The 24,400-nt window shown below is 44.5% G+C and overlaps 1 protein-coding gene and 1 long non-coding RNA gene across 3 annotated transcripts; both read right to left on the minus strand.

The window, feature by feature from the left end:
• Positions 1-556: 556 nt before the first annotated feature.
• On the minus strand, positions 557-1,588 carry LOC124668694. Its single transcript, XR_006991796.1, has 4 exons — positions 1,546-1,588; positions 1,412-1,456; positions 1,203-1,268; positions 557-836 (listed from the first exon to the last, which is right to left on the minus strand). It is a non-coding gene; the product is annotated as an uncharacterized LOC124668694 (long non-coding RNA).
• An 82-nt stretch (positions 1,589-1,670) lies between these two features.
• On the minus strand, positions 1,671-24,078 carry LOC124661368. Of its 2 annotated transcripts, XR_006990155.1 has the most exons (23): positions 23,973-24,077; positions 23,743-23,849; positions 23,575-23,662; positions 22,749-22,856; positions 21,857-22,648; positions 21,570-21,673; positions 20,779-21,040; positions 20,473-20,675; positions 19,752-20,252; positions 19,339-19,648; positions 10,090-10,230; positions 9,904-9,984; positions 8,947-9,063; positions 8,782-8,871; positions 8,613-8,708; positions 8,467-8,523; positions 8,284-8,352; positions 8,120-8,205; positions 4,539-4,640; positions 4,374-4,466; positions 4,213-4,293; positions 1,840-1,920; positions 1,671-1,761 (listed from the first exon to the last, which is right to left on the minus strand). XR_006990155.1 is itself a non-coding variant. In XM_047199228.1 (19 exons), exons 1-19 carry the CDS (start codon positions 24,012-24,014, stop codon positions 7,930-7,932), a joined length of 3,363 nt encoding a protein of 1,120 aa, XP_047055184.1. In that variant the 5' UTR covers positions 24,015-24,078; the 3' UTR covers positions 7,421-7,929. The 2 variants fall into 2 exon arrangements, 1 of the variants encoding a protein (XP_047055184.1); XM_047199228.1 differs by lacking the exons at positions 1,671-1,761; positions 1,840-1,920; positions 4,213-4,293; positions 4,374-4,466; positions 4,539-4,640 and adding an exon at positions 7,421-8,038 and having other exon boundaries at positions 23,973-24,078.
• Positions 24,079-24,400: the final 322 nt, after the last annotated feature.

The raw sequence follows: 24,400 nt of genomic DNA on the forward strand, positions 1-24,400 counted from the left end.
ATGTCAGGTCACTGGAGATGCCCTAACATCGTAGCACCCCTCGGCCTGGCGCTACCTAACCAAGCCTTAGGCTCCACCTAGCCAACCCTTAGGCCGTGCTGGCAGAGGTAGTAGCTACATGTAGCCCTTTATTTTCAAAAATTCGGAAATCATAGTTTTGAGTTTCAAAAAAATCTGAAAAAATATCGATGTAGACAATGATGAAATATACAAACGTGTAAAATTTCAGTGTGAAATTCTTTGAATTGTAGACTACCAAAAATGACAAAATATGACAGGTTTTATAGTTTTAAAATATGCACTATTCACTATTCTCAGATCCACACATTGGCCTAAAGTACTAAGAATTTCACATTGAGATTTTACATGTTTGTAAATTCCATCATTGGCTACATAAAAAAAATCAATTTTTTTTTGAAACTTAAAAATATGATTTTCAAATTTTTGAAAATAAAGAGCTACATGTAGCTCGGCCTCCATTTGTCCTCTCATTTTGTGTCATACTTTTGCCCGAGGGTCAATTTTGTAGTTTTTGACGCATGAAGCACAACAGATCTCCAACAAAGCGAACCTTCAGAGTTCAGACAATGGGGGTGAGGTGGCCAAATGGGAGATTTCGTTTTGGCACCCCTAGTTTTCTCCAAGGATAACAAGGTTATATACGCTAAAGTGTTCCCAGTTCAGGATGGTATTGTGTTAATTTTATGAAAAAACTATAATCTTTGATGTTGTGAGATTTACACGTTAGTCTAAGCATCCTGATGAGCCTATTGCAGTAAAGTTCAGCCAACATGAACAATGTAGCTTCTAGTCTGAATCTCTTATTTCAGGAAGACCTACACAGATATGAGACGAACAAACAGTTAGGTGCAATGCAATATCAGACCATACAATTTAATTTCAAAACATAATACTGCAGTGTGATTCAGGCAGTTGTTCACATATAAGCTACAGCCTCAAGAATAGCATATAATTGCATCGATAATTTCGACCAAACTAATACCCTAAATTTACTTGGCTCATTCTCCTTACACAATGCAACACCATAAAATTAATTAAAACATCCATGCATTAATATCGTCTATATTCTTACAGTCGGCCTCACAGTCAGTCCATGGATCTTGGCAGCGCAAGTGTTTGCAACCTCTACAGAGGAGTAGCTAGTAGTATGAAGAGTTCTCATGAAGATTAAGGACACTAACCTGTTGCAGGGGTCGCCTAACAATGTTATAGTAGGTATGCTCATAGTATCTTGTGTCCATCCAGAACTGGAGAAACATACATGACAAATAAGAAAATAATCATACAAATGTTTTTAGATAATGCACTTCATACAAAAGACCACCTTCCACCACTCATCCCATCATTATTTCGGGCATTGGTATACTTGTACATGTATGTAAGTCCATACCTGTTCACAGCTTTCAATCCACCTGTCACATACTTTAAGAGCAACCTAATAGAAGCAAACAATATGTTATACAGTTCATCAAAAGATATATTACATTATTGAACTGTGGAAGTGTGGAACACGAAATATCTTACCGCTTTGAGAGCATCCACATCAGAGCTAGCCTTCCACACCGACCCGTAATCCTGACATCAGTTGCAAGTAGAATTCAGCATCCCTAATCCAAGATACAGGAGTAAAGTTGTCGTACAAGGTTATACCATGATTCCTCTGACCACATAATGTCTCGGAAGGGAATGTCCAGCAAAAACTTTGCTACCAAATTGATTCACAAGTTCTGAAAAGCTCTCCTTCTCATATAACAAACAAACAATCAGCGCATGCTAACACACAAATGGGAACACAAAATCTTAGTTATAGGAAAGTACCCAATTGACAGAATCATTATCAGTGTCGAAAAAGCCTCCTAACTCCAGTTCATTCATCAACACTTCGATATCACCTTGTAGCTGAATTTTTATACATTTAGAATTTAGTGGAGATTAATAAAAAAATATCAAAAGCAGAGGAGACACTGTATAATTATACTTGGCAGCTGACACACTTGTATCAGGTAGATTGTGAGAAAAACATATTAAATGAAATTAGTGCAGGCTGTCGGACATGTTCAGCACTAAGGATGTATGATGATACCGATTTCTATCCTGCACAAAAACCTAAGCTATGCACAAAAGTTGGTACTTGGTAGCCAAGATATTGCTGATTTGTCTAGCTAAGAAAAGCATAGATTCTTCTAGCTCTGAAATGTCAGTATGATGCAGTATACAGATTCCTAGCAACATGATGATCCAATTCATATTGTGGTATCAATATAAGTGGGAGAAGCCTACGTGATAGCATATTAGAAGAATTAGGAATTTAATAAACTAATGCCGGATCTCAGGAACCAATCAAGAATAATCCGTGACCTTTGAGAAAATCGTATGCACACTTTAGGAACAAAAACACAATTAACATGTCAAATTCTCTTACCCCTACCATGCTCTTTACAATAAGAACAGAAAATACACCTTATTATAAGTTAACAATGGAATACTATGAACTGCAGAACTTGAAAAGTACCAGCTGAGGGAGAAGGAATAAAAGAGAAGGCAAGTAGAAATTCGCCAAGCAGATCCAAAACATCCAGTGGGATTATAGTACCAGTTTTTAAGATCATGAACCTACCGATGTTTCAAGATTTGCATAACAGATCCAACAGACCCAGGTTGATCAAAGTTACCTATCAAACGACTATGAGCGGATCAATATAACATACACGCCGTCCTCTCAGGCTCTCTACCTAGAATCAACAAACAATTTCCCTATTCCTCATTCATGGACAAAAATGAATTTTATATCTCAAAAGGTCGCAACATTTTCAGTCAAAAAGTTTATATCTCCACTAGTTTAGTCCCAACATTACAGTATCCTAAGAAGACTTAAACTGTAAAAGAAAGCTCTATTCAGGCAACACCAATACTTGCAAAACCTAGCGTCTCCATATATTGGATATACATATGTGATACATCAATGTTGCCAATACATGCCCGGTACATTTCCAACACATATCGAAAGGACTAAAACTAATAAAGAAAAAATAATTGGATACATAGGGTTTGTTTAGTTTAGTGGTTATCACAGGTTGGATAGGGATAGCCACATTTTAGACATATACCAGTCGTTTGAATGAAAGGAACAAGGATCACCTTTGTTTTGACATGATTTAAGAAGCCAGTTATGAGAATGCCATAAGAAAATAAGAAATAAATGTCATTTGATATGTTTCATAGGTGCAGCATCTCTATTCGGTGAAATGTCTAGTCTTCTCATCCAAAAGTTGTAGAGAGAGAATATCAAACCAAGAAGCTGGTGCTAAACCAGGGTATATAGAAGAAATTCTATTTACTGGGCTCAGCTAGAAATACTTGTAACTTCTTCTGAATCCAGTTCACCAATTCTTCTGTAAGTAAATGAAAATGGATGTACCTATTCACATAGTCCGTCACCATGGGAGCAGCGAAATGGCTACTGATATCATATGTTAACGTGGTGCACAGTAAAATAAGAGAAATAAAGTCCTGGATAAATATACATGCAAATGTTTGAATTATGTACATGCATGTACATTTCTTGATTCTTGGAGTAAAGATCTGTTTTGCTTGAACAGTTAAGAAACAAATTTAGTGCTATAAAATAATTACCTTCCAAAGTAATTTGATATTTCAACAGAGCGCAAAAAATATATACAAGTACATAAGGCACTAGAGAATTTACATGTTTCTTTTTTATTATTATTTTTTACATCTGAAACCTAGTTTTTCCAACTGGGAAAACCCATGCTCTGATGCACCTTTGAGTTACTCTTTTCCTACCATACTTTGATACTGCTATGGAATTAGAAATGACAATAACAGAATATTTATATTAGATATTTCCCCACAAAACTTTGCAATTTGAAGTACAAGATTGTACTAAACAAATTAAGTATTGTAAAAGAATCCACTTTGATGCGTTTGGATCCCAAGAAAATTTAGTTATATAGCCTTGCTAAGCAAAGGTATTTGTTTGGTGCGATATAAAAGACTAGTTTTGCCAAAAACTAGCCTAATCTTTGACCAGAACCATGAGAAAAGATCAAAATACAGCACCCTTAGTCACCTTCATCTATTGTCAAAGCTGAGAATTTATAAATTAAGTCAAAAAAACTAGTGCATTAAAAAGAAGGAAAGATATGATATTGCATTGAGATGTGTTCATACCGACTTATCCTTAAACAGGATCCGTAAAGAACCAGAATAAGTGCGAACTTGATGACGGATTTCCACAAGCTCAGATATCCACTATGAAGGGAAGAAACTTGTTTAGGAAATACTCATTAGAGAAGTAACAAAGTTATGAATAGTACATGAACAATTAACACCTCGAGAGACAACTTTATGAGATCATGATCCAAATCTTGAAACTTCATCTTCGCCACTTCATCTTTGACAAGAAGATTCTTTACAAAGTCATCCTGCAAGTCACAACAAAGTTACATATAATGTATAGAAGTTCTTTGTGCTACTTTATGGATGCAAATAATTACCTTAGAAGAAATACATTCATCCACAAGATGATCTAGCCCACCGGAAGCCAACTGTCTATCAAACTCATTATGCAGGTGTATTTGATCTATTGCTCTAAAATACTGGAAAAGAAAATTTCATTACAAACTTTAAGCTGATCAAAGTAAGGAATAAAGGACCAATACATGAATATTCAGAGAAAAGTCAAGTTTTGAACTTTCATGATTCCGATTTTAATTTACAATTGCAGTGCATGTGGTAATTGGAAACCACTGGTAGTCGGTAACAAATACCCAAGGACTTTGATCAAAATTTTCAATTAATCCGAGTTACCATACTAAATTGTTTTAGTTTCCATTGCCTGACTTTTTTCCCTGTTGTCAACCTAGTTCCAGGATTTCAATGAGTTTTAAAACTGTGCTATTCCAGACTAGGCCACGTATAAAATCTACATGCAATATGAAGATACCAAATCCACAAAATAAGGCATGAAACGTGATACTTATTGAACAACGTTATTCTTGTAACAATGGAGTGAACTTTACAGAATCAAGCGAAAAGAAGTGACTTGGCAGAGTATATATTGTGAACTGTGGAATCAATGGGAAAATCAAGAGTATGAGTTTCCTTTCACAGAAGAACTTGATTAAAAATGATCAATTGATTACTTCAAAAGGTATATCAGCATAAGATGTCACTTTCGTAATAAGATTCAACAGGGGTTCCTTAGCAAGTATAGACATGCAATAGACAAGTTATCAACTTGACATTTTGTGAAGGCCGGCCTCATAAAGGAAATAGAAATCATGGCTTCAGCATGCAGTTAAAGGTTTAAGACCACGAATGACAAGCTAGGAAGGAGATAAGACGGATCCCGATTTGATGCTATCGGGCTCGGCTGGTACCATAATGTGGGCGGCGCAGAAGGGTGTCATGATGCAGTAATGAGGTCATTTTGTGGGTATACAAAAACTATAAAGAGATATGCATTGAGGTCCATACATAGAGGCCGCACATGTTGACAGCGGGCTTGCAGCTGTTTCACAATATGGCGTGTGTTGGTGACCCACGTTTGGTACAGGATATGTTGGTCCCCTAAATGTGACTGGTTGTGATATTTTTGTTGGGTGGTTCAATTTTTTCGATAAAGGGAATATATTAATATCGAGAGATACCAATTACACCCAGCCTCTGCAACAACGCACCACCCTAATGGCACTACGGATGCACACAGCCAAAAAAGGGAAAAGAAAACTAAGAAACAAAAGTCCCGCTACAGTATCACGGACCTAAACACAGCAATACATCCACCACCATGACAACACCTGAATTGCAGACTCTCCAAAAAACGACGCCTCCAAGAAGGGAACAGTGCTCCAACACCGTCGTCGCCCGATCAAAGATCTTAGGTTTTCACCCCGAAGATAGTCCCCACTCTCAAAACAATGCCTCCACCAAGGTCACCGCCGGGCACAACCGGTTAAGGCCAGACCTTGGGTTTTCACCCCGAAAGGTAGGACTCGCGCTTCACATGTGTTGTCGCCCCACTTTCATACCGCTGCCGTGAAGCCCGGACACCAAGCAAGCCCCTCAACAACGCGGAGACTTGAACCTCCCTTAGCTAGTCCTCCCTCCGGCCTTCATGAAATTCTCTTCTTCCGACTTTCATCATGGATCCATAGTCACTTGATGTCAACACGGAAAAAGAGCTTCGCGCCGCTCCCTCCGGAACCAAACGGTCGGAATAAACGCATGGGTGCGCACGACCGAATACCTCCGATCCGGCGAAACTCCGTGCAAAGCACCGTTACATTCGCCGGCGGAGCCTTCCGGAACTCAACCCTCCGGCCGGATCACGAGTCCAGAGCCTCCGGTAGGTCCTCCTCTTCACGCAAGAGAGGCCCTAGGACCGCCGCCTTTATTCAGGCCGGACCCCCACGTCGGCGACCATCCCGGGCTGGCCAACCCAACCCTCCACCGGCGACACCATCGCCGCCTTCCATGCACCTCCATCTCACCGCCGGATGGTGATGATAGATCAAAAATCCACCACCACCAACCGCAGGCCGACCCTCTCCGGCGAAGAAGAGGCCACCTCCTCCGTCAAACCCAAGGCTGCTGCCCCGGGCGCCCTCGTGTCGCGGAAGATGCCCGAGATCGCCTCCACGCACCAACGAGAGGCGGGGGTGGATGGCATGGCGCGGAGCGAGGGTCCGGCCGCCGCCCACCACCAACCCCTGCCGGAGTGCTGCGGGAAGCCGACGAGAAGAGGGAGACCGCAGCGCCGCCCATCCCACCCGCGCCGACCGGTCCATGGACAGCCGACGGGAGGAGGCCGCCGCCGCCGTCGCCCATCCCACGCGCGTCTGCTCCGCCAAGCATCGAGGAGGTGGGGATCCGGCCGCCGATCTCCACGCGGCGACGAGGAAGGCCCCCGCCGCCGCCACGCCCCGAGGGACTTTGCCCCGGCGGCGCTGCCGGCGGCGGCGGCGGCGGAGGGTTGGGGGCGGAGGGTTAGGGTTGGGGGCAGAGGGTTGGGGGCGGAGGGCTTGCTTGCATCTGTCAAAATATATGAAATTCTGATTGCTCTAGCCGTCGGAGTGATTGACTCCACGTGTCATGGCTGCCACCTCAGCAGCTCCTATTTCGGCAAACAACACATCATGGGCTAGCCAGAGATTCTCCAGATCTAGTGTGTGGTCCAGCACCCCCTGCGAGCACCGATGCAAACGCGGCATCGCGGCGTGCAAGGTTATGCACACGCTGACGTTACCCATGTGCTGAGTCACGCTGACATGCTACGCGGCACATGAGCAACCCGGACGATGGCGACCAGCTTGTACCGCAATGTATTAGTGCTGATTAGAACTTAGCACTGCCTTGCAATTTTTTTCAGCTGAAGCGCATGAACTGAACTATCGCTGATCTTGTCCAGAGTAAGTTATGGTGTTGCAGTTCTAATTGACCTCATAATTATCAAGTGTGCCCTCAATTCTAGTTGATATAAGATTTTCCTGATGTGTTTTTTTTCATGCTCCACCCAGTAGACATACCAGTTAATCTGAGTTGTCGTGTTGGTTTTTATGAATCATTGCATTTTGTTCAATTTCTGTAATTGTTGTGCTCAATTGATTCAAGAATCAGAAGATGGAAGGCACACATGACATAGTTTACATGTATCGCCATGACAGAAGATAAGGAACTAAATGTTGTGAATACCTGGTTGTGTTGCCTAAAGTACCCACCACTACGAATTAGTATTTATTGTTATGAATAAGTGGAATTATAGAACGAGCGTATTCCGGGCTGGGAAGGATCTGCGACTCAGGAAGGCTGGCTACTTGTGTTAGGAGGAAGCCTCTCCTACATAAGTCTACATGCTTTGATTTAAGCAAGCAAGAAATTATCAATCTACATTCCAATCCATGCCCTGTGAGCCAGCAGAGGCACTGTTACGCCTTGGGTTAGGGCTATTCTGCATAGCCCTACCCTGCATGAGACAAATACATTGTATGCAGCACTACAAGAAATGAAAGAAGTTGTTGACAATGGAGCTGAAATTTTGAAGCAACCCAATAACCTAATGTGTTCAGTTGCATACCATGTTCTCTTTAAGCTTATTCTCAAAAAAGCGTCTGCATAGGGCTGCAAATGCACCTCAAAATCAAGTGTCGCTGGTACGACTTGCTGCAAAGAGAAAACGAAAAGGACACCTAGTCACACCAAAGTACTAAGAGGTCAGAAAAAATTGATGCAAGGACATACCTGGCAGTGTTCTCTTTCAGTCGCCTTGATATATTGATCAACTTTCCGCAATAGTATGTCCATGTGGCTCTAACAACAACAAAAAGTTAATTACTTGCAGCCGATAAACAGTTCAGCAAAAGAAGGGTAGAATGTTATTTATCTCAAAGAAAGGCACAGGGCTTTGAAACTTCCACAAGTCACCTCGCGTATCAGAGGATGATATACAGGTTCCCAAAGAGATAATAGATCATCCAGAAGCTATAAAGATAGAAAATGTTCAGATAAATCCTCAAATAGACTGCTTTTACTAATAATTTACTAATTCTACAAACAAACAAAATACTCACATCAAGGGATGGTAACATAGCACACTCAGGATCTTCAAAATTTATCTCAATTTTTTCTTGGAGACGAGAAATAGTAGCAGAAGAACAATTGAAGACCTGCAAATCATCAATACATGAACTGTGATGCTACAACTATACTACCGCGCAATGGAGCACATCAGATTAATACCTTGATGTGAGGCTTGAGTTTGAGTAATTCACTAATACATTTGATTTTTTTCCGTTGGTATAAAATGCCACTCATTGAATAACATTGTCGCTACAAGGACAACAAAAAGAATCCGTCAAACAAAATTTATGTGCCTCAAAGTGAGAAGTATAGAAAACTGCTTACCTGCCACAAAGATGAGATGGTCAACATATAAGGGTGTTCTCGGCTGTTGATGCCATACTTAGATCTGAAATTTGTCCCCAATTTCTGAAGGAGAGCTTCTTCTTCCAAATGATCATACTGCAAAGCGTATATAATCAGAGAAATTGTATTGGCCTTAAAATCAGAAACAAGGCTTTCAAAGTACCCTCCACAAAATGTAATGATGTATATGTTTAAACAAAATTAATGTCTTATAAAGAAAACATTTTTCTCTACAATCTCGTTTTACGCAATACAAGAAAAATAATTTCTAAGATGTTGGTTCAGCTTAAGCGGAACCATTCTATTTTGTTCTTCTCCAGATTTTGGCCAATGATAAGACAATTGTTAGGCTGCCCGTCTCATGCTTCGCCTCTCTAGTTCAAGTACTAATTTTAGAAAAGAGGTGAAGCCAACTAGTTTCCGTTCCCGCGGGTCCAGTTGCATGGCTTCCACGCTCCTCCCATGCTGATTTCGAGAACTTCATTGAGCCGGTTTCTTCCACTAACCCCAAAGTGGAGCTCGGGTCCGAAGATATTGTTTTTGAAGACCGAGTTGGATTTAATGTGTTAGCAGCGAAAAATGATTTCTAGATTTACAGAAGCCAGGTAGAGGGATCTCATTTATTAATAATCACTATGCAGTTTGTTACAGATTTTATCTTGGTCTCACATAGTTTACCATAGAGTAAATCAATGCAGCAGATGCCACATTTATTTATTTATATATTTGATAAACATGGACCAATTCAAGTTCTCCACCTTGCCACACAAAAAATGCAGATGATCAAAAACACAACTTCCACCTGCCTGCAAAACTGTTTTTTATAAATATAAAAAACTGCAGAAACCTCTCCATAGAAACATAATATAGTTATTGTACTATTCTATCAAAAGAAAATGATTGTCCAAAGCAGTAACAGGTCCAACAAACTATTACCACTTCACAGGCATCAATGGAATCCACTTGTTGCAACATTTCCATATAAGCAGGAAGGTATCTCTGAAATTCATCTTCGAACTGGTTGACATGAAGGAGGAAGTTGTAATGAAGAATGATTATCAACCACAAATCAAGTAATGAACCTCGAAGGTTCAAAATCTAAAGAACTAAAAATGAACATACTTCCCAATTCCAGTCAGATCCATCTGGGAGTTCCTTCGCAGCAGAACATGCCTTTACTCGAAGATTTCCCTTTTCCTTCGTCAACCAGGATTCAAAATTGTTTTCATCAGAGTCGCTGTCCTTATCTTTTCCATCAGAATCCTACTACAGATACATGAATGAACGAGTATGTTATGTGTGGAATCCATATAGTAACATGGAGCCCAGCAGGCAAGCAAATTTCTGCAGAAGTGTAGCAACAACAAATTAGGAGTTTAAGTTGGGTTTGAATACGTAGGAAAATCCTTGTGGTGCATTTTTCAGCCAAATCTGGATGCAATTAGCTATCAAATAGGTTTGTAAGGCCATCCTCTATATAATGAAGCAGACACAGACACAGTTGGTTGAGTGGGCTATCAATTAACAAATTCGTAGCCCCAATCCCTCTTCTCTCTATCATACCCCCCGTTACCCTTCCCTGCAAAGCAGCAAACCATTACAACACAGTTGGGCATGGCATCAACCTTATCACAGATCCTGGCTGTATCTGACTGTTCAGACCGAGCTGCAACATAGACCACCCTCCTGCCGACGATACCAGAGAATTGGCAGAAGGAAGTCAGGAACTCGGTAACAGTGCCGCAGCTCCTCCATGAAGTCTGAACCCACTTCCCTACTCTAGAGAAAGCAACCGCAGCACACACATCGTTGACCCTCACGCCCGCCGATAGGCACTTCCCTCCCCCACTCTAGCCCTTGGCCATCAACCCCAACCATACACCTCCACCGTCGCATCAACCACTCTCCTGATCCCATACCCACCAAACCTTCCTGCCCACCTTACGACAACATGCCCTCCAGCACACCACCTCCGCTCGCCACCATCAAGCCGCAGATCAGTCTGGCTAACTGTTATCACCAGAATTTGACCAAGTCAGAGGTGGGCCGCGATCGAAGATGGGTGTGAAGAAATATATAGAAGAAGTATGTGGATCGGCCTTTTATACCAAGTTGGGCTTAATTGCCCGTGTATCTGTAATATATTAGATCGTATTTTAGTTAAGAGATAGAATCTTGGTCGTGCACGGTTTAGTGCACGCCCTCATTAGAAAGTCCCCTGGACTATAAATATGTACCTAGGGTTTATGGAATAAACAACAACTCACGTTCAACCCCAAAAACAAACCAATCTCGGCGCATCGCCAACTCCTTCGTCTCGAGGGTTTCTATCGGGTAAGCGACATGCTGCCTAGATCGCATCTTGCGATCTAGGCAGCACAAGCCCCACGTTGTTCATGCGTTGCTCGTATCGAAGCGCTTTTGATGGCGAGCAACGTAGTTATCATTAGATGTGTTAGGGTTAGCATTGTTCTTCGTTTAAGCATGCTTACGTAGTGCAACCCTTGCATATCTAGCCGTCCTCACGCCTATCTCAGGTGTGGGGGCGGCACCCCGCTTGATCATTATTTAGTAGATCTGATCTATTACGATTGCTCCTTGTTCTACAAGGATTAGTTTAATATCTGCAATAGTTTGGCCTTACAAAGGGGGAGGATCCTGTGGCACGTAGGGTGGCGTTCGCAAGTCCTAAACGGGATGTTCCTAGGATCAACTTCATGTTGGTTTTTTGGCCTCGTTTAGGATCGGCTTACGAGCACCGTGCGTGGCCATCCGGCCCAACCTCGGAGTAGGATGATCCGATTATGTGGTGAAAACCCTAAATCGTCGTAGATCTCATTAGCTTCATCTTGATCAAGCAGGACCACCAAGTATTCGTACACCCCGTACGGATCATGGGTGGATCGGCTCTTTGAGCCGATTCACAGGATAACCCGAGAGCCGATCGAGGCTCGTATTTAACGTTTACATGTATGCCCCGCAGGAAACTAAGCGAGGCAATCTCATCACCTTCCCGACCAGGTATAGGTCGGGTGGCACGCCCTTGCACTTCGCAACGCCGCGTGTGACCGGAAGAGCATTGCGGGCCGTCGCTCGGAGGGGTCTCAGCCAGCCGCAGCTCTAGGCTCCCCGGCTCTACGGTGTTGACAAGGCCGCTGCCCGCCGGTGGGTTTTGGCGGTCAACACATTCCGGCACGCCCGGTGGGACAATCGTCCGCATCAACCACATCGCCATCTACATCTGAGATGGCGGACGGCACGCCAGTCACCTACGAGGATCTGCCTGACGACCTCAAGAAGCAATACAACGAGATCAAGGCTACCCTCGAAGCCGACCTCATCGGCTCGTATCACAGGACCCGTCCGCATGGCGTCACGCGGAAGGATTTCTCACCGGAAGGCGCACTCGACGAAGTGGACCTATCTGTCCCGTCAGAAGAACGTACCGGGGCCGTACGCCACGAGATTGGTGGCATGGTGGCTCACTCGTTGCGCCTCCATTCCGAGAGCCTCGGTGAATACTTTGGAGCATGTCGCCGTTCGGATGATCGGGCAGGTCATGAAGAATCCGCACTCTTCGTTGGAGTCGGCTCTCGGGACCTACCAAGGGAAAGTGTCACTCCGGCCCCGCTTGCCGTTGTCGCGCACATCGGCGAGACCGAGAACGCGTAATTCACCCGCGCGTGCCGTTGACGAGGTTAACGGTACTCACCCCCGGAGGTGCCAACCGAGACATCCATTCAACATCAACATGATAGAACTGGGGCGCCCCCTTGATGAAGATAAGGGCGAGGGCAACTGCTCTTATGGCAAAGACAAGGAAGAAGTTGCTCCATGTGATCGGCCCCGACACCGCCGAAACATCCTGGTGATGATCAAGGTAGAAGCCGACGCTAGTAATCGGCCCGCTGTATCCGTATCGCCCGCTCTCCCAGTATGCGGAGTCGACCTTACGGGTGACGGGAAGCTGGGGTACGGGTTCACATCAGTCGATGAGCTAGAGGAAGTTGACATTGGTCCCGGGGATAAGCCTCGACCTACTTTTATCGGCAAGAAGCTAGATCCGCAGCTCGGGGGACGGATGATAGCCCTGTTGAAGGAATACCCGGATTGCTTTGCATGGGATTATACGAGAGATGCCCGGTTTGGACAGGAGCATCATTGAGCATCGCCTCCCCCGAAGAAAGGATTTCGGCCGTTCCAACAACGAGCACGTCGGATGAGGGCCGAGATTCCGGAAGAAGTCAAGAAGGAGATTGAGAAAATGTTGGCCGCCGGATTCATCGAGCCATGCGGGTATGCCGAGTGGATCTCCGGTATAGTTCCGGTGGAGAAGAAAGACGGCCGATGGCGCGTGGCCATCGATTTCCGAGATCTTAACGAGCTACCCCAAAGGACGAATATCCGATGCCCGTGGCGAAACATTGATAAACGCCGCTGCCGGCCACAAGGTGTTGAGCTTCATGGATGGCAACGCCGGTTATAATCAGATTTTCATGGCTCCGGAAGACATACACAAGACCGCATTCGCAGTACCAGGGGCGGTAGGCTTGTTCGAATACGTGGTCATGACCTTCGGGTTGAAGAATGCCGGTGCAACGTACCGACGAGCCATGAATTATATATTTCATGATCCGATCGGCAAGTTGGTGGAGATCTATATCGACGACGTGGTGGTCAAATCGGTATCCATGGAGGGGCACTTGGACGATCTACGGCGCGTCCTAGAACGGACTCGGAAATTCGGGCCGAGGATGAACCCGAAGAAGTGTGCCTTTGGCGTGACGGTACCGGTCAATTCCCGGGTTTTCTCGGTTCATGAACGGGGAATTGAGATCGGCCTCGAAAAGTCGGGAGGCGGTACGTACCATGCAACCGCCGACCACGAAAAGGAGCTTCAACGCCTCATCGGCAAGATCAATTTCGTCCGGCGGTTCATCTCTAATCCGTCGGAGACGAATCGAGCCGTTCATGGCGTTGGTGAAGACCAAGTCCGACGACGAGTTTCATCGGGGGCGAGAACGAACGAGCGTTTGATGAAATTAAGCGATATCCGACAACGCCGCTCGTGCTAGTTCCGCCCACAGCAAGACGAGCCATTCTACATCTACCCGTCGGTAGGCCGATACGTCCATCGCTTCGGTAGTGGTGCAACTCTACGACGGCGTTGAGAGAGTCGTTTTCTACCTCGGCAGGAGGATGCTCGGACGCGGAGACAAGATACCCCGAGGTCGAGAAACTTTGCCTCTGTTTATTCTTCACTCGCACCAAGCTCCATCACATCCTTCCGACGGCGGAGATCATCGTCATCTCGTAAATCGACGTCGTCAAACACATGTTGTCGGCCCTCGTTTTGAAAGGCCGACTCGGTAAATGGATGCTTGCGCCGTCGAATTTGATCTCCGGTACCGACCGCGAGGCGCGTTAAGGGCCAAGCGTTAGCCGATCTCATCGCCGAACGGATCAGCACCAATATAGCAGACACTATCCATTCGCGCATGGGCTATGTTCTTCGATGGATCGGTTTGTGACGGTGGATGCGGCATCGGCATTCTACTCGTATCACCTCGGGGGCGGAATACTCCTTCTCCATCGAGTTATCTACCCCTTGCACTAATAACGTAGCGAATATGAGGCAATACGTAAAGGAATGGAATTGTTATTGGAAGCTGGAGCCGAAGCCGTAGAGCTCTTCGGGGACTCAAAGTTGGTAATTAACCAGCTCACGGAGGAATATAGTTGCGAAAGTGAATCGCCGTTCCCATATTGGGTGGAATGCCGTGAGTTGATGACACGGTTTCAGTACATTAACTTCAATTGGATCCCGAGGTCCCGAATACCGATGCCAACAATCTCGCACAAATGGCGTCGAGCTACATAGATATAGCCGACGGAGCGAGAGTTCGGATACAATTCCCGGAACGTAATGATTGGAGAGCCGAGATCTTCGATTATTTGAAAGATTCGGCTCGGGGGCACCTAAACGGGTGAGATACGGAGCCATGAAGTATGTCCTTATAGGAGACGAAATGTTCTACAGGACATTAGAAGGGTTGTTACTCAAGTGCCTAGGACCGATCGAGTCAAATCGGCTCTTACATGAGGTGCATGAAGGCGCTCGTGGAACACATCGGTCGGCTCATAAGATGAAGTGGTTGATCGGGCGATCGGGGTTTTATTGGCCCACTATGCTTGAAGATTGCTTCGCTTATTACAGGAGTGCCAAGCATGTCGGATGTTTGGAAAAATTCAGATGGTGCCGGCGTCGGCGATGAACCCCATCATCAAACCTTGGCCGTTCCGGGGTGGGGCATGGATATGATCGGCAAAATCCATCCGGCATCAGGTAAAAAACATGAATGGATTTTGGTTATCACAGATTACTTCACCAAGTGGGTGGAGGCCGTCCCTATGAAAAAAGTAACATCAGAGGACGTGATCAAGTTTGTGAAAGAACACGTCATTCATAGGTTTGGGATCCCCCCACTATCACGACCGATGGAGGTTCGGTCTTCACTTCTAAAGAATTCGGGAAGTTCCGTGATGATGTCGGGATTAAGCTGATCCGATCATCCCCTACTATGCTCAAGCTAACGGACAGGCCGAGGCGTCCAATCAAAGCCCGATCAAGCCGATCAAGAGGAAAATTGACGAGAACCCTCGGGATTGGCACGAGAAGCTATCGAAGCGTTATGGGCCTACCGCATGTCGTGTCATGGAGCTATAAAGACCTCGCCGTACTCGGCTTGTATATGGACAGGAGGCCGTATTGCCCCGGGAAATTACGGCTGGATCAAGACGCGTCACGTTTCGGAATGATCCGACAGTCGAAGAATATGCGGCTTTGATGAGCGACACTATTGAGGACGCAACGGAACTCAGGCTTTGGTCGTTGGAGAAGATTAAGGAAAACAAAGCCGTGGTGGCTCGTGCTTACAACAAAAAGGTTAGACCAAAGGAGTTCCAAGTTGGTGATCTTGTGTGGGAAGTCGTGTTGCCATTGGGAACCGAGGGATAAGGCATATGGCAAATGGTCTCCTAATTGGCACGGCCCGTACAAAGTGGTCCAGGCCTTGAAGGGTAATGCGTACATGCTCGGAGGAATTGAGCGGCGAAAAGTTCCCCGTGGCCGTTAATGGTCAACACCTCAAGAAATATTTCCCAAGCATGTGGGATGATGGACGAGTAAGATGTGGGGCCGATTCCGGAATCGGCGCAGAAAAAGAAAATATATACATCGTAGCCGATGCACAAGCATCGACTTGAGAAAACATATGGAGATTAACAGCTTGCAAGTACAGATCGATGCACGGGCATCGACTTCGAAAACAGAGCCGGTACGCCGATATCGACTTTAGCAAAATAAGTTTATACGCAGCTTGGCCTCGGACGACAAGATGAGCCGATATTTTGCCATCGGCTCCCGCACGACAACTCCATTCGGCAATCGACAAGTGGGCGAAATTAGTTGAGGGATTTTCTTCATTGATGAGGGGATTCCTTACAAAGAAAGAGCCGATTGCTTGGGAAGGAAGAACAAAAGAAGGGTCTATTGACCAATCTACTATTGCTAGGCCTATATTAGTAGATCTTAATCTACGGGCCGTCGCTTCCTTCGTCGTCGTCCTCGGAACTCTCATCGGCACTATCGCCGATGGGTTCCTCGTCGTCGCTTCCGTAACCCTCTACGGGAGCTTCGTCTTCGTCTTCATCGTCGCTGCTGTCGTCGTCCCACCACATACGGAGACGCTTCGCTGGCGGATAACCCTCGAGTGAGTCGTCGTCATCGTCGTCTTCTTCTTCCTCTTCTTCAGAGGTGGGGCAGCCGTCCCAGGGGAACTGGTCGTCCTCGCTCTCCGACTCCAGTTCCCCGACGGCGAGAAACTGAAGATCTCCGTCCCCACTGGTTAGGGACTGGTCGTCCTCGGACCAGACAGAAGAGGCATGGTCTTCCAGGTCCCATGCTTCTGGGGCGCGGATATCCGGTGGCGTCTCGCGGGAGGAGGAAGACCCGTAGGAAAGCTCGGAGGAAGAGTCGTGGAAGACCGACGAGGGAAGAAGAGGAGGAAGACATGGCCGTGGGAGTTTGGGGGTTTTTTGGGTGCCGATGGCCGAACAGAGCAGTGATGGTGAAATGGCGAACCGCTCGGAGCGGTTAAATAAAGAGGGCCACGGTGAGAAAATTCAATACCACAGTAGTTTTCGAGGAGGCGTACTCAAAGACAACGGTCAAATTGTGCGGAGCAATTGTTCGCTCTCGCCATGACACGACTTGACGAAAAATGCTGCAATGGTTCTCGCTCCGCCATGACATGACCCGACGAAAGAAAAACGTAATGATTTTGGAAATATTATTTCCAAAACCAGGAGGGCATGTGTTATCACCGGAATTTGACCAAGTCGGAGGTGGGCCGCGATCGAAGATGGGTGTGAAGAAATATATAGAAGAAGTATGTGGATCGGCCTTTTATACCAAGTTGGGCTTAATTGCCCGTGTATCTGTAATATATTAGATCGTATTTTAGTTAAGAGATAGAATCTTGGTCGTGCACGGTTTAGTGCACGCCCTCATTAGAAAGTCCCCTGGACTATAAATATGTACCTAGGGTTTATGGAATAAACAACAACTCACGTTCAACCCCAAAAACAAACCAATCTCGGCGCATCGCCAACTCCTTCGTCTCGAGGGTTTCTATCGAGTAAGCGACATGTCGCCTAGATCGCATCTTGCGATCTAGGCAAGCACAAGCCCCACGTTGTTCATGCGTTGCTCGTACCGAAGCGCTTTTGATGGCGAGCAACGTAGTTATCATTAGATGTGTTAGGGTTAGCATTGTTCTTCGTTTAAGCATGCTTACGTAGTGCAACCCTTGCATATCTAGCCGTCCTCACGCCTATCTCAGAGTGTGGGGCGGCACCCCGCTTGATCATTATTTAGTAGATCTGATCTATTACGATTGCTCCTTGTTCTACAAGGATTAGTTTAATATCCGCAATAGTTTGGCCTTACAAAGGGTGAGGATCCCGTGGCACGTAGGGTGGCGTTCGCAAGTCCTAAACGGGATGTTCCTAGGATCAACTTCATGTTGGTTTTTTGGCCTCGTTTAGGATCGGCTTACGAGCACCGTGCGTGGCCATCCGGCCCAACCTCGGAGTAGGATGATCCGATTATGTGGTGAAAACCCTAAATCGTCGTAGATCTCATTAGCTTCATCTTGATCAAGCGAGACCACCAAGTATTCGTACACCCCGTACGGATCATGGGTGGATCGGCTCTTTGAGCCGATTCACAGGATAACCCGAGAGCCGATCGAGGCTCGTATTTAACGTTTACATGTATGCCTCGCAGAAACTAAGCGAGGCAATCTCATCACCTTCCCGACCAGGTATAGGTCGGTGGCACGCCCTTGCACTTCGCAACGCCGCGTGTGACCAGAAGAGCATTGCGGGCCGTCGCTCGGAGGGGTCTCAGCCAGCCGCAGCTCTAGGCTCCCCCCGGCTCTACAGTGTTGACAAGGCCGCTGCCCGCCGGTGGGTTTTGGCAGTCAACACTAACATTGTGTCCATCAACTCCCAAGCAAATCCAGTTATCGCCGCTTCCCCCTGCACACTTCATCATATAACCATACTATCTATCACGACTAAATACCGTCCTATCCACCACCTCCCCTTCCAACAACCTCAATGTAAGCTCTTTTCTCAAGATCCCTAAAGTATGCTAAGCACGAGTTCCCACAGTTTCATGGCAAAGAAGACCCATTTTCATGGCTGAAGCAAAGCACAAGCAAATTTTTTGGGACCAGCGAGACAATTGAGACAAACAAGTTGTGGCACGTCTTGTTCTATCTCAGCAACAAAAGGCATGTACATAGTGAATTTCGTAGATTACAGATCTTAAATTTATTTGAAGTGCATAAATCATACTCCCTCCTTGCCAAAATGTAGTGCGTATAAGAAATTTAAAAAGTCAAACAAGGTAAAGTTTGACCAAGTATATATTCTATATATTGAATTTAGAATAAAACATCAACATCTAGAATACCAAATTGGTACCATTAGATTCATCATAATGGTTGTGCTGCGGCCCCAGCATGCTTGTTGTATCGATCGGTTGCTATATTAATATAGCGGGGCGAAAGCCTATTTCGAGGAGGATTCATCATAATGTATATTTTCATATGGTATATATTTTTTATTATAGATATGGATAATTTTCTCAATAAGCATGGTCAAACATTAGCTCGCTTGACTTATGCAAAAAAATTATAAGCACTACATTGTGGCAGGGAGGGAGTACATCTTAGTGAGTGGGTGTATCCCGTGCTGAAAGTTCCCATGCATTTTAGTGAGTCCCCCACATAAATAACTTACCTTTACCAGATTAACATATAAGTCTTTGCAAAGAACAAGCAGCTCTTGGTCCACACTGGAAGTTGTACTGGACCTCAAAGGGCGCATTACGTCTTGGACTGCACATTGGAGATCATTGTCTAGACGCCGAGTTAGACATGGAAGTAGATCGTCTACAATCAAAAGCCGAAGCCTCCCATCATTTGTAGAAACTGCAAGCCGAATCAGACAACGGCAAAACTGAAGAGCCTTCCTTGCTGCTTCATCATCCACAAAGTATCCAAAGAGGCCCATCCTCAACTTTCCAAAGCAATCATGACGCAGAAGAAACCTGTTAAGAATTTACTACCTTTAACATGCCTCTTTTCATATTCTATTTGTGACTTCAATAAATAGTCATAGAATTGCAGAGGTAACATTGCCTAATATTGTACCTGAAGAGAGAAGATGGTGACACAGAGTTCAAATCTTGTGAAGAAACGGTATCCTTGTTGCAGATAGGTTTAACATCTTCATGTAGACGTACACTAGTCTGTTCCATAAGTGCTAAGGCTTCAAGCAAACCCGACAGTTTTCGAGTAAACTCTAGCAATAGCATATATCCCAAACTTTTTATTTCTTCATCTTCTCCAACAAGATTACCATAGTTGAACAGGCTGTCAGCTTGGTTTTCATACAGATGATAAAACCAAGCAGCATGAAGCCTATGCTCACACTGCAATAGTATGGGCTCTAAGAAGTTGACTGTCCACTCCTCCCAGAGTTCACTGGGGCAATGCTTGACCAGAGGAACAGCTACAAGATGGATAAGCTTCCCTAAATGCCTGAATTCCATACACTCCAGCGCTTCCATGAAGGCATTACTAACAGATAGACTATCCAATAACTTAGAGAATGCCTCCTCAACGGTTGTACATTGACCTATAAAATTGTACCTATAGCATGATATAAACTGTTATTTGGGGGAAGAACATACGCAGTAAACAACATGGTTATCATAATAAACATCAATGTAGAATTTAAGTTCATGCCACTCGAGAAAAATATCATTGCATATATTTGACTTTCATAGTTTCGAAGTACTCCAGTGTCAGTCGATTAAGAAAGTACAAAAACAGAAACGGTATATCTGAACCGCTAAAGGAATGTACTTACACTCTCTGCCGAGTGCCCTCTAGCAGTGCTCTTGTCTCATTCTCACGGAATGATTCATCGCTGTCAATGGTATACAGTCCATCAGAAATTTCAAGCAAACAGCCAAGCTCATTACAGCTCAAGCTTTTAGCCATATCAACTTCTTGAGGCAACCAGCCAATACCAATTTCCACGCTCCAAAGTGCATGTATACAACGGAGCAGCTGGAAACAAATAGAATGTAAACACACAGATATGTGTAACCTAAAACCTGTTTTGTACCAACGAATGGTTTGAGGATGACTGAGAGCTTAAAGGGCCAATTACCCGTAAGAATAGAGGAATGATTGATTGCAGAAGGGCTACGGGGAAAACATCACAAGCACCATACTCATTTTTTACGCTCCCCGTAAGCTTTTCTTCACAGAATTTGACAATATGATAAGACATCTTTAAAAATTGACCATCAGAAAATAGATTGCTCAATCCAGACACAGTATCCACATATTTATCATTCCACTCCCTCTGGGTCCATATTCTATTGAGAGAATTAAGTAGACATGGAAGCATGATTGCATATTGCTGAATCCTGTAAGATATTTAGAAGTTAATCAGTTGTATTTTAACAGTACCTACTCTGCTCTTCAATAAGTGATAGTTTTTACTTGCCATGGTTTGCAAGGTACAAATTAACCCGTAATCTGTACTAATAACATGATCGTAAATTCATAAATAAATTTATAGAATCCTTCTAGCAATAGTCGTGCTAGGTCTCAACTACGAAATTTGATATTTAATGCGATGAACAGCAACTTGTATTCCCATGAGGCCAAGTACATATACATACAAATGTTGTACATATGCACAAACCCGCTTATACAGCAGTCATATGACACAGTTAATGTGTGGGAACTATGCACATCTAAAGCATTTGATATACTGCTCCTGGCCTACCCTACATCTCTCTTGCCAAACCAAGTAATTGTGTTCATATAGAAGTTCATTTTGAAAAGAAAAAAAAAGGAATGTGGGCTTCTAAATGTAATTCATTTATGGAGAAGTGGGTATTAGATAAAGTTGGATGCAAGGCAGCTCAATTTAATGGAAGAAAATTATACCCTGGACAAGATGTTACAATAACAAATGCCTCACACAATAAATTATGCTCTGTAAGGAGAAGGCATCCCACTCCCTGATTTAGAGATATTGTTTCATCGACTCCCTGTACCATCAACAAAGTACTGTCAAGAACAGAAAAAAAAAAGTATATGATAGTGAGAGCACATCTTGAAAGACAAAACGTGCACCACTTGGTAAAAGCAATTATCACACATTTAAATGTCTGAACAAAGCAAGACATATCATAAGAGGACATACAAAAAACTTAATGCAAAGACAATAATACCATAGCTTTCACGCTCCAATCACTGCTCTGGGTTTTTTTATCTGACATGATGCCGCTGCTATCATTACTCCCATCAGATTTTTCCGGGCTGCTCCCATCTGATTTACTCAGGATGCTACCATCTATTTCACCAGGGCTGCAGCTATTTCTGTTTCCAGTACTGGCAAAACCATTGCTGCCATTGCTTCTCCCGTCAGATTCTAGACTAAGAACCAGCCTCTTTGGTGTGTCGCTGTAGTCTGGCAGTGTGCCCGAAGAGATAGGAATAGGGTGATCTACAGGGAAAGGAAGGGAGTGGAGGTGGGCATCTTGTGGGAAACTACATGATGACTTTATTTGTTGAAGGGTTTGGTCAATGGTTAGGTCGATTATTTCATCTTCTGAAACCCAAATCAGTTGTCCTAAATTTTTCAAGGGCATTGAGGGAGATACTGTTTCACCAGAGTGAAAGCTAGGGTCAAGTGCAAGAGATAAGTCCACTCTTTCATCTCCAGAGACAAGAGGCCTCTTTCCCGAATCTAAAGAAATTGATTGACAAGATGATCCTGGGGTGGAGCTAGCAGAGACTCCGTCTGCTTCACCTGTTTCCTGACTTCTCAAATTATTCCTCGCAGCTAATACAAGTAGACTGGTATTATGCTTATGTTTTGCTTTTTCTATTTTGGGCACTGTTTCCTCTGAAATGGCTTCTGCGCTGTCCACAGCTGAATCAGTATTGAGTTTAACCAGCTGTAACTTCAGCTTTAGAAGATCAGTACTGCTAATTTTTTCACTCCTGTGTTTCAGGAGATGCTGCAAATTTAAAATGCAAATAAACAAAACAATTAGGAGTCTCAACCATCTCAGAGTAAGTACATGAAGCACTATGATGAAGCAACGCATTAAGAAGGACCTTAAGCATCTTAGACCCATGATCCTGAACCTTGCGCAAATCCTCACTGGCCAGCAGAAGTGAAACCCTTACAAAGGATTCCACGTATTCTTCCTCTTCTGTTCTTACCTATTTCACATTGATGAGACATCACTAATGCATTATTTGATGATAGAAGAAAAAGACGACAAGTTTTGAAGGAAGCATATTGATAATGACTTGTGGACATAATTGGAAGTGTGCTTCAAATTGATGAATTTTCAGAACACAGTTTACTTTTGTAATCATGCTTGTGAGAACAGGATGCTACACTACCCTGAAAAAGTGCACACAAGGATCCATAGATCCCATGTCAAATTACAAAGGTCCAAAGGTAGCAAATTAGAGCCTAGGAAAGTTAAATTCAACCAAATCCGCTTTATTTCTTTCAAGACAAATCCAGCATGCTGAAGATCTAAGAGTAATAATTTTCTCAGAAGTACAACCTCTTCGTTACATCATGTATTCGTGCAATGTTGCTCAAATTAGCATGTTTAAAGTTCCAATTGCAATGTTATGAATGGCTTAAAGTTTCTTTATTTGCTCCATCCTGTCATGCCACGAAAAATTGGGTTCAAAATTCCAATTTCAGATTAATGATGATCTTTTCGTGTGACACTAGAAGCTTGTAGCTACACATCGGATCAAAACCTAGCACAGCTATGGATGCTTGAAATCCAATTCATGCTGCATCAGAATAAAGTTGGGCACGAGTTTGGAACCCTAGGCAAAGCACGTGACGAGGCTGCGGCCCGTAGATTCGTTTAAGCAGTAATTATACTCGGGCGTCATCGAGCAAGGCACGTACCAGTCCCAAATTTGGAGGGTCCGAATCGCCGAAACCATCCGTCGACGCCTCCGTGGGGCGGCAGGAAGCGTCCATGGAGGGGAAGCTTCTGCGAACAGAAAAGATTGGGTGAAGTCGTCAGTGGAGTCAAGAATTGCAATCCGAAAAAGAGAAAGAGGATGAGCCAACCTTGGCTGCTCCGGAGGCGGGGAGGCTTCTCGGAGACACGCCCCGCAAGGTGGAGGGCGCCGGGACTGCGCAGACTGAGGAGATCCTCTAGGGTCACCGATTTTTTTCTGTGCTAAGTTCAGTGAAAGTGTCAATCATATCACTAAAGGCGATGCTCATCCTCTAAAATCATCATGTAGTTATGCAGAGAATCATACATGCAGTAAGATTAAGGAAACCGTAGCATCTACCTTACCAAGTGTGGTCTGCCAGTGCAGTTCCATGGCTGTCATTACCAATGTTTCTTCTAATAATGGTGTTCTCAAGAATGCTGAAGCTAGGTTTGTTCAGTTGGGCATGTTAGCAATGTAAATGAGACGGAAAAGGGACAGCGTGGTAGGGTGAAGTGGGCACTCCAGGGAGATGCCAACACGGCATATTTCCACGCTGTGGCAAATGGCAGACGCCGCAAGTGTAACATCACTGCTCTCAGGAACGAATCGGGGCCGATTTCTGAACCAAGACAAATCCAAGAGCACGTCTACAACTTTTATAGAGAGCTTCTCGGCACCTCTGTGCACAGGTTGTGCGGGCTGGCCCCCAATATCTGGGAGGGAGTTAGGCGCGTCACTGAGGAGGAGAACATTGGTATCCTCATCACCTTTTCTGAAGAAGAGCT

This window comes from Lolium rigidum, chromosome 6, assembly GCF_022539505.1.
Source record: "Lolium rigidum isolate FL_2022 chromosome 6, APGP_CSIRO_Lrig_0.1, whole genome shotgun sequence".
NCBI lineage: Eukaryota > Viridiplantae > Streptophyta > Magnoliopsida > Poales > Poaceae > Lolium > Lolium rigidum.

Coding starts and splice junctions, on each gene's coding strand:
- LOC124661368 (XM_047199228.1), bottom strand. CDS start 24,014: ATGACAGCCATGGAACTGCACTGGCAGACCACACTTGGTAAG. Junction 9,064..9,903: donor CCATTGATGCCTGTGAAGTG/GTAATAGTTTGT, acceptor TACGCTTTGCAG/TATGATCATTTGGAAGAAGA. Junction 8,872..8,946: donor CCATCTCATCTTTGTGGCAG/GTAAGCAGTTTT, acceptor TTGTCCTTGTAG/CGACAATGTTATTCAATGAG.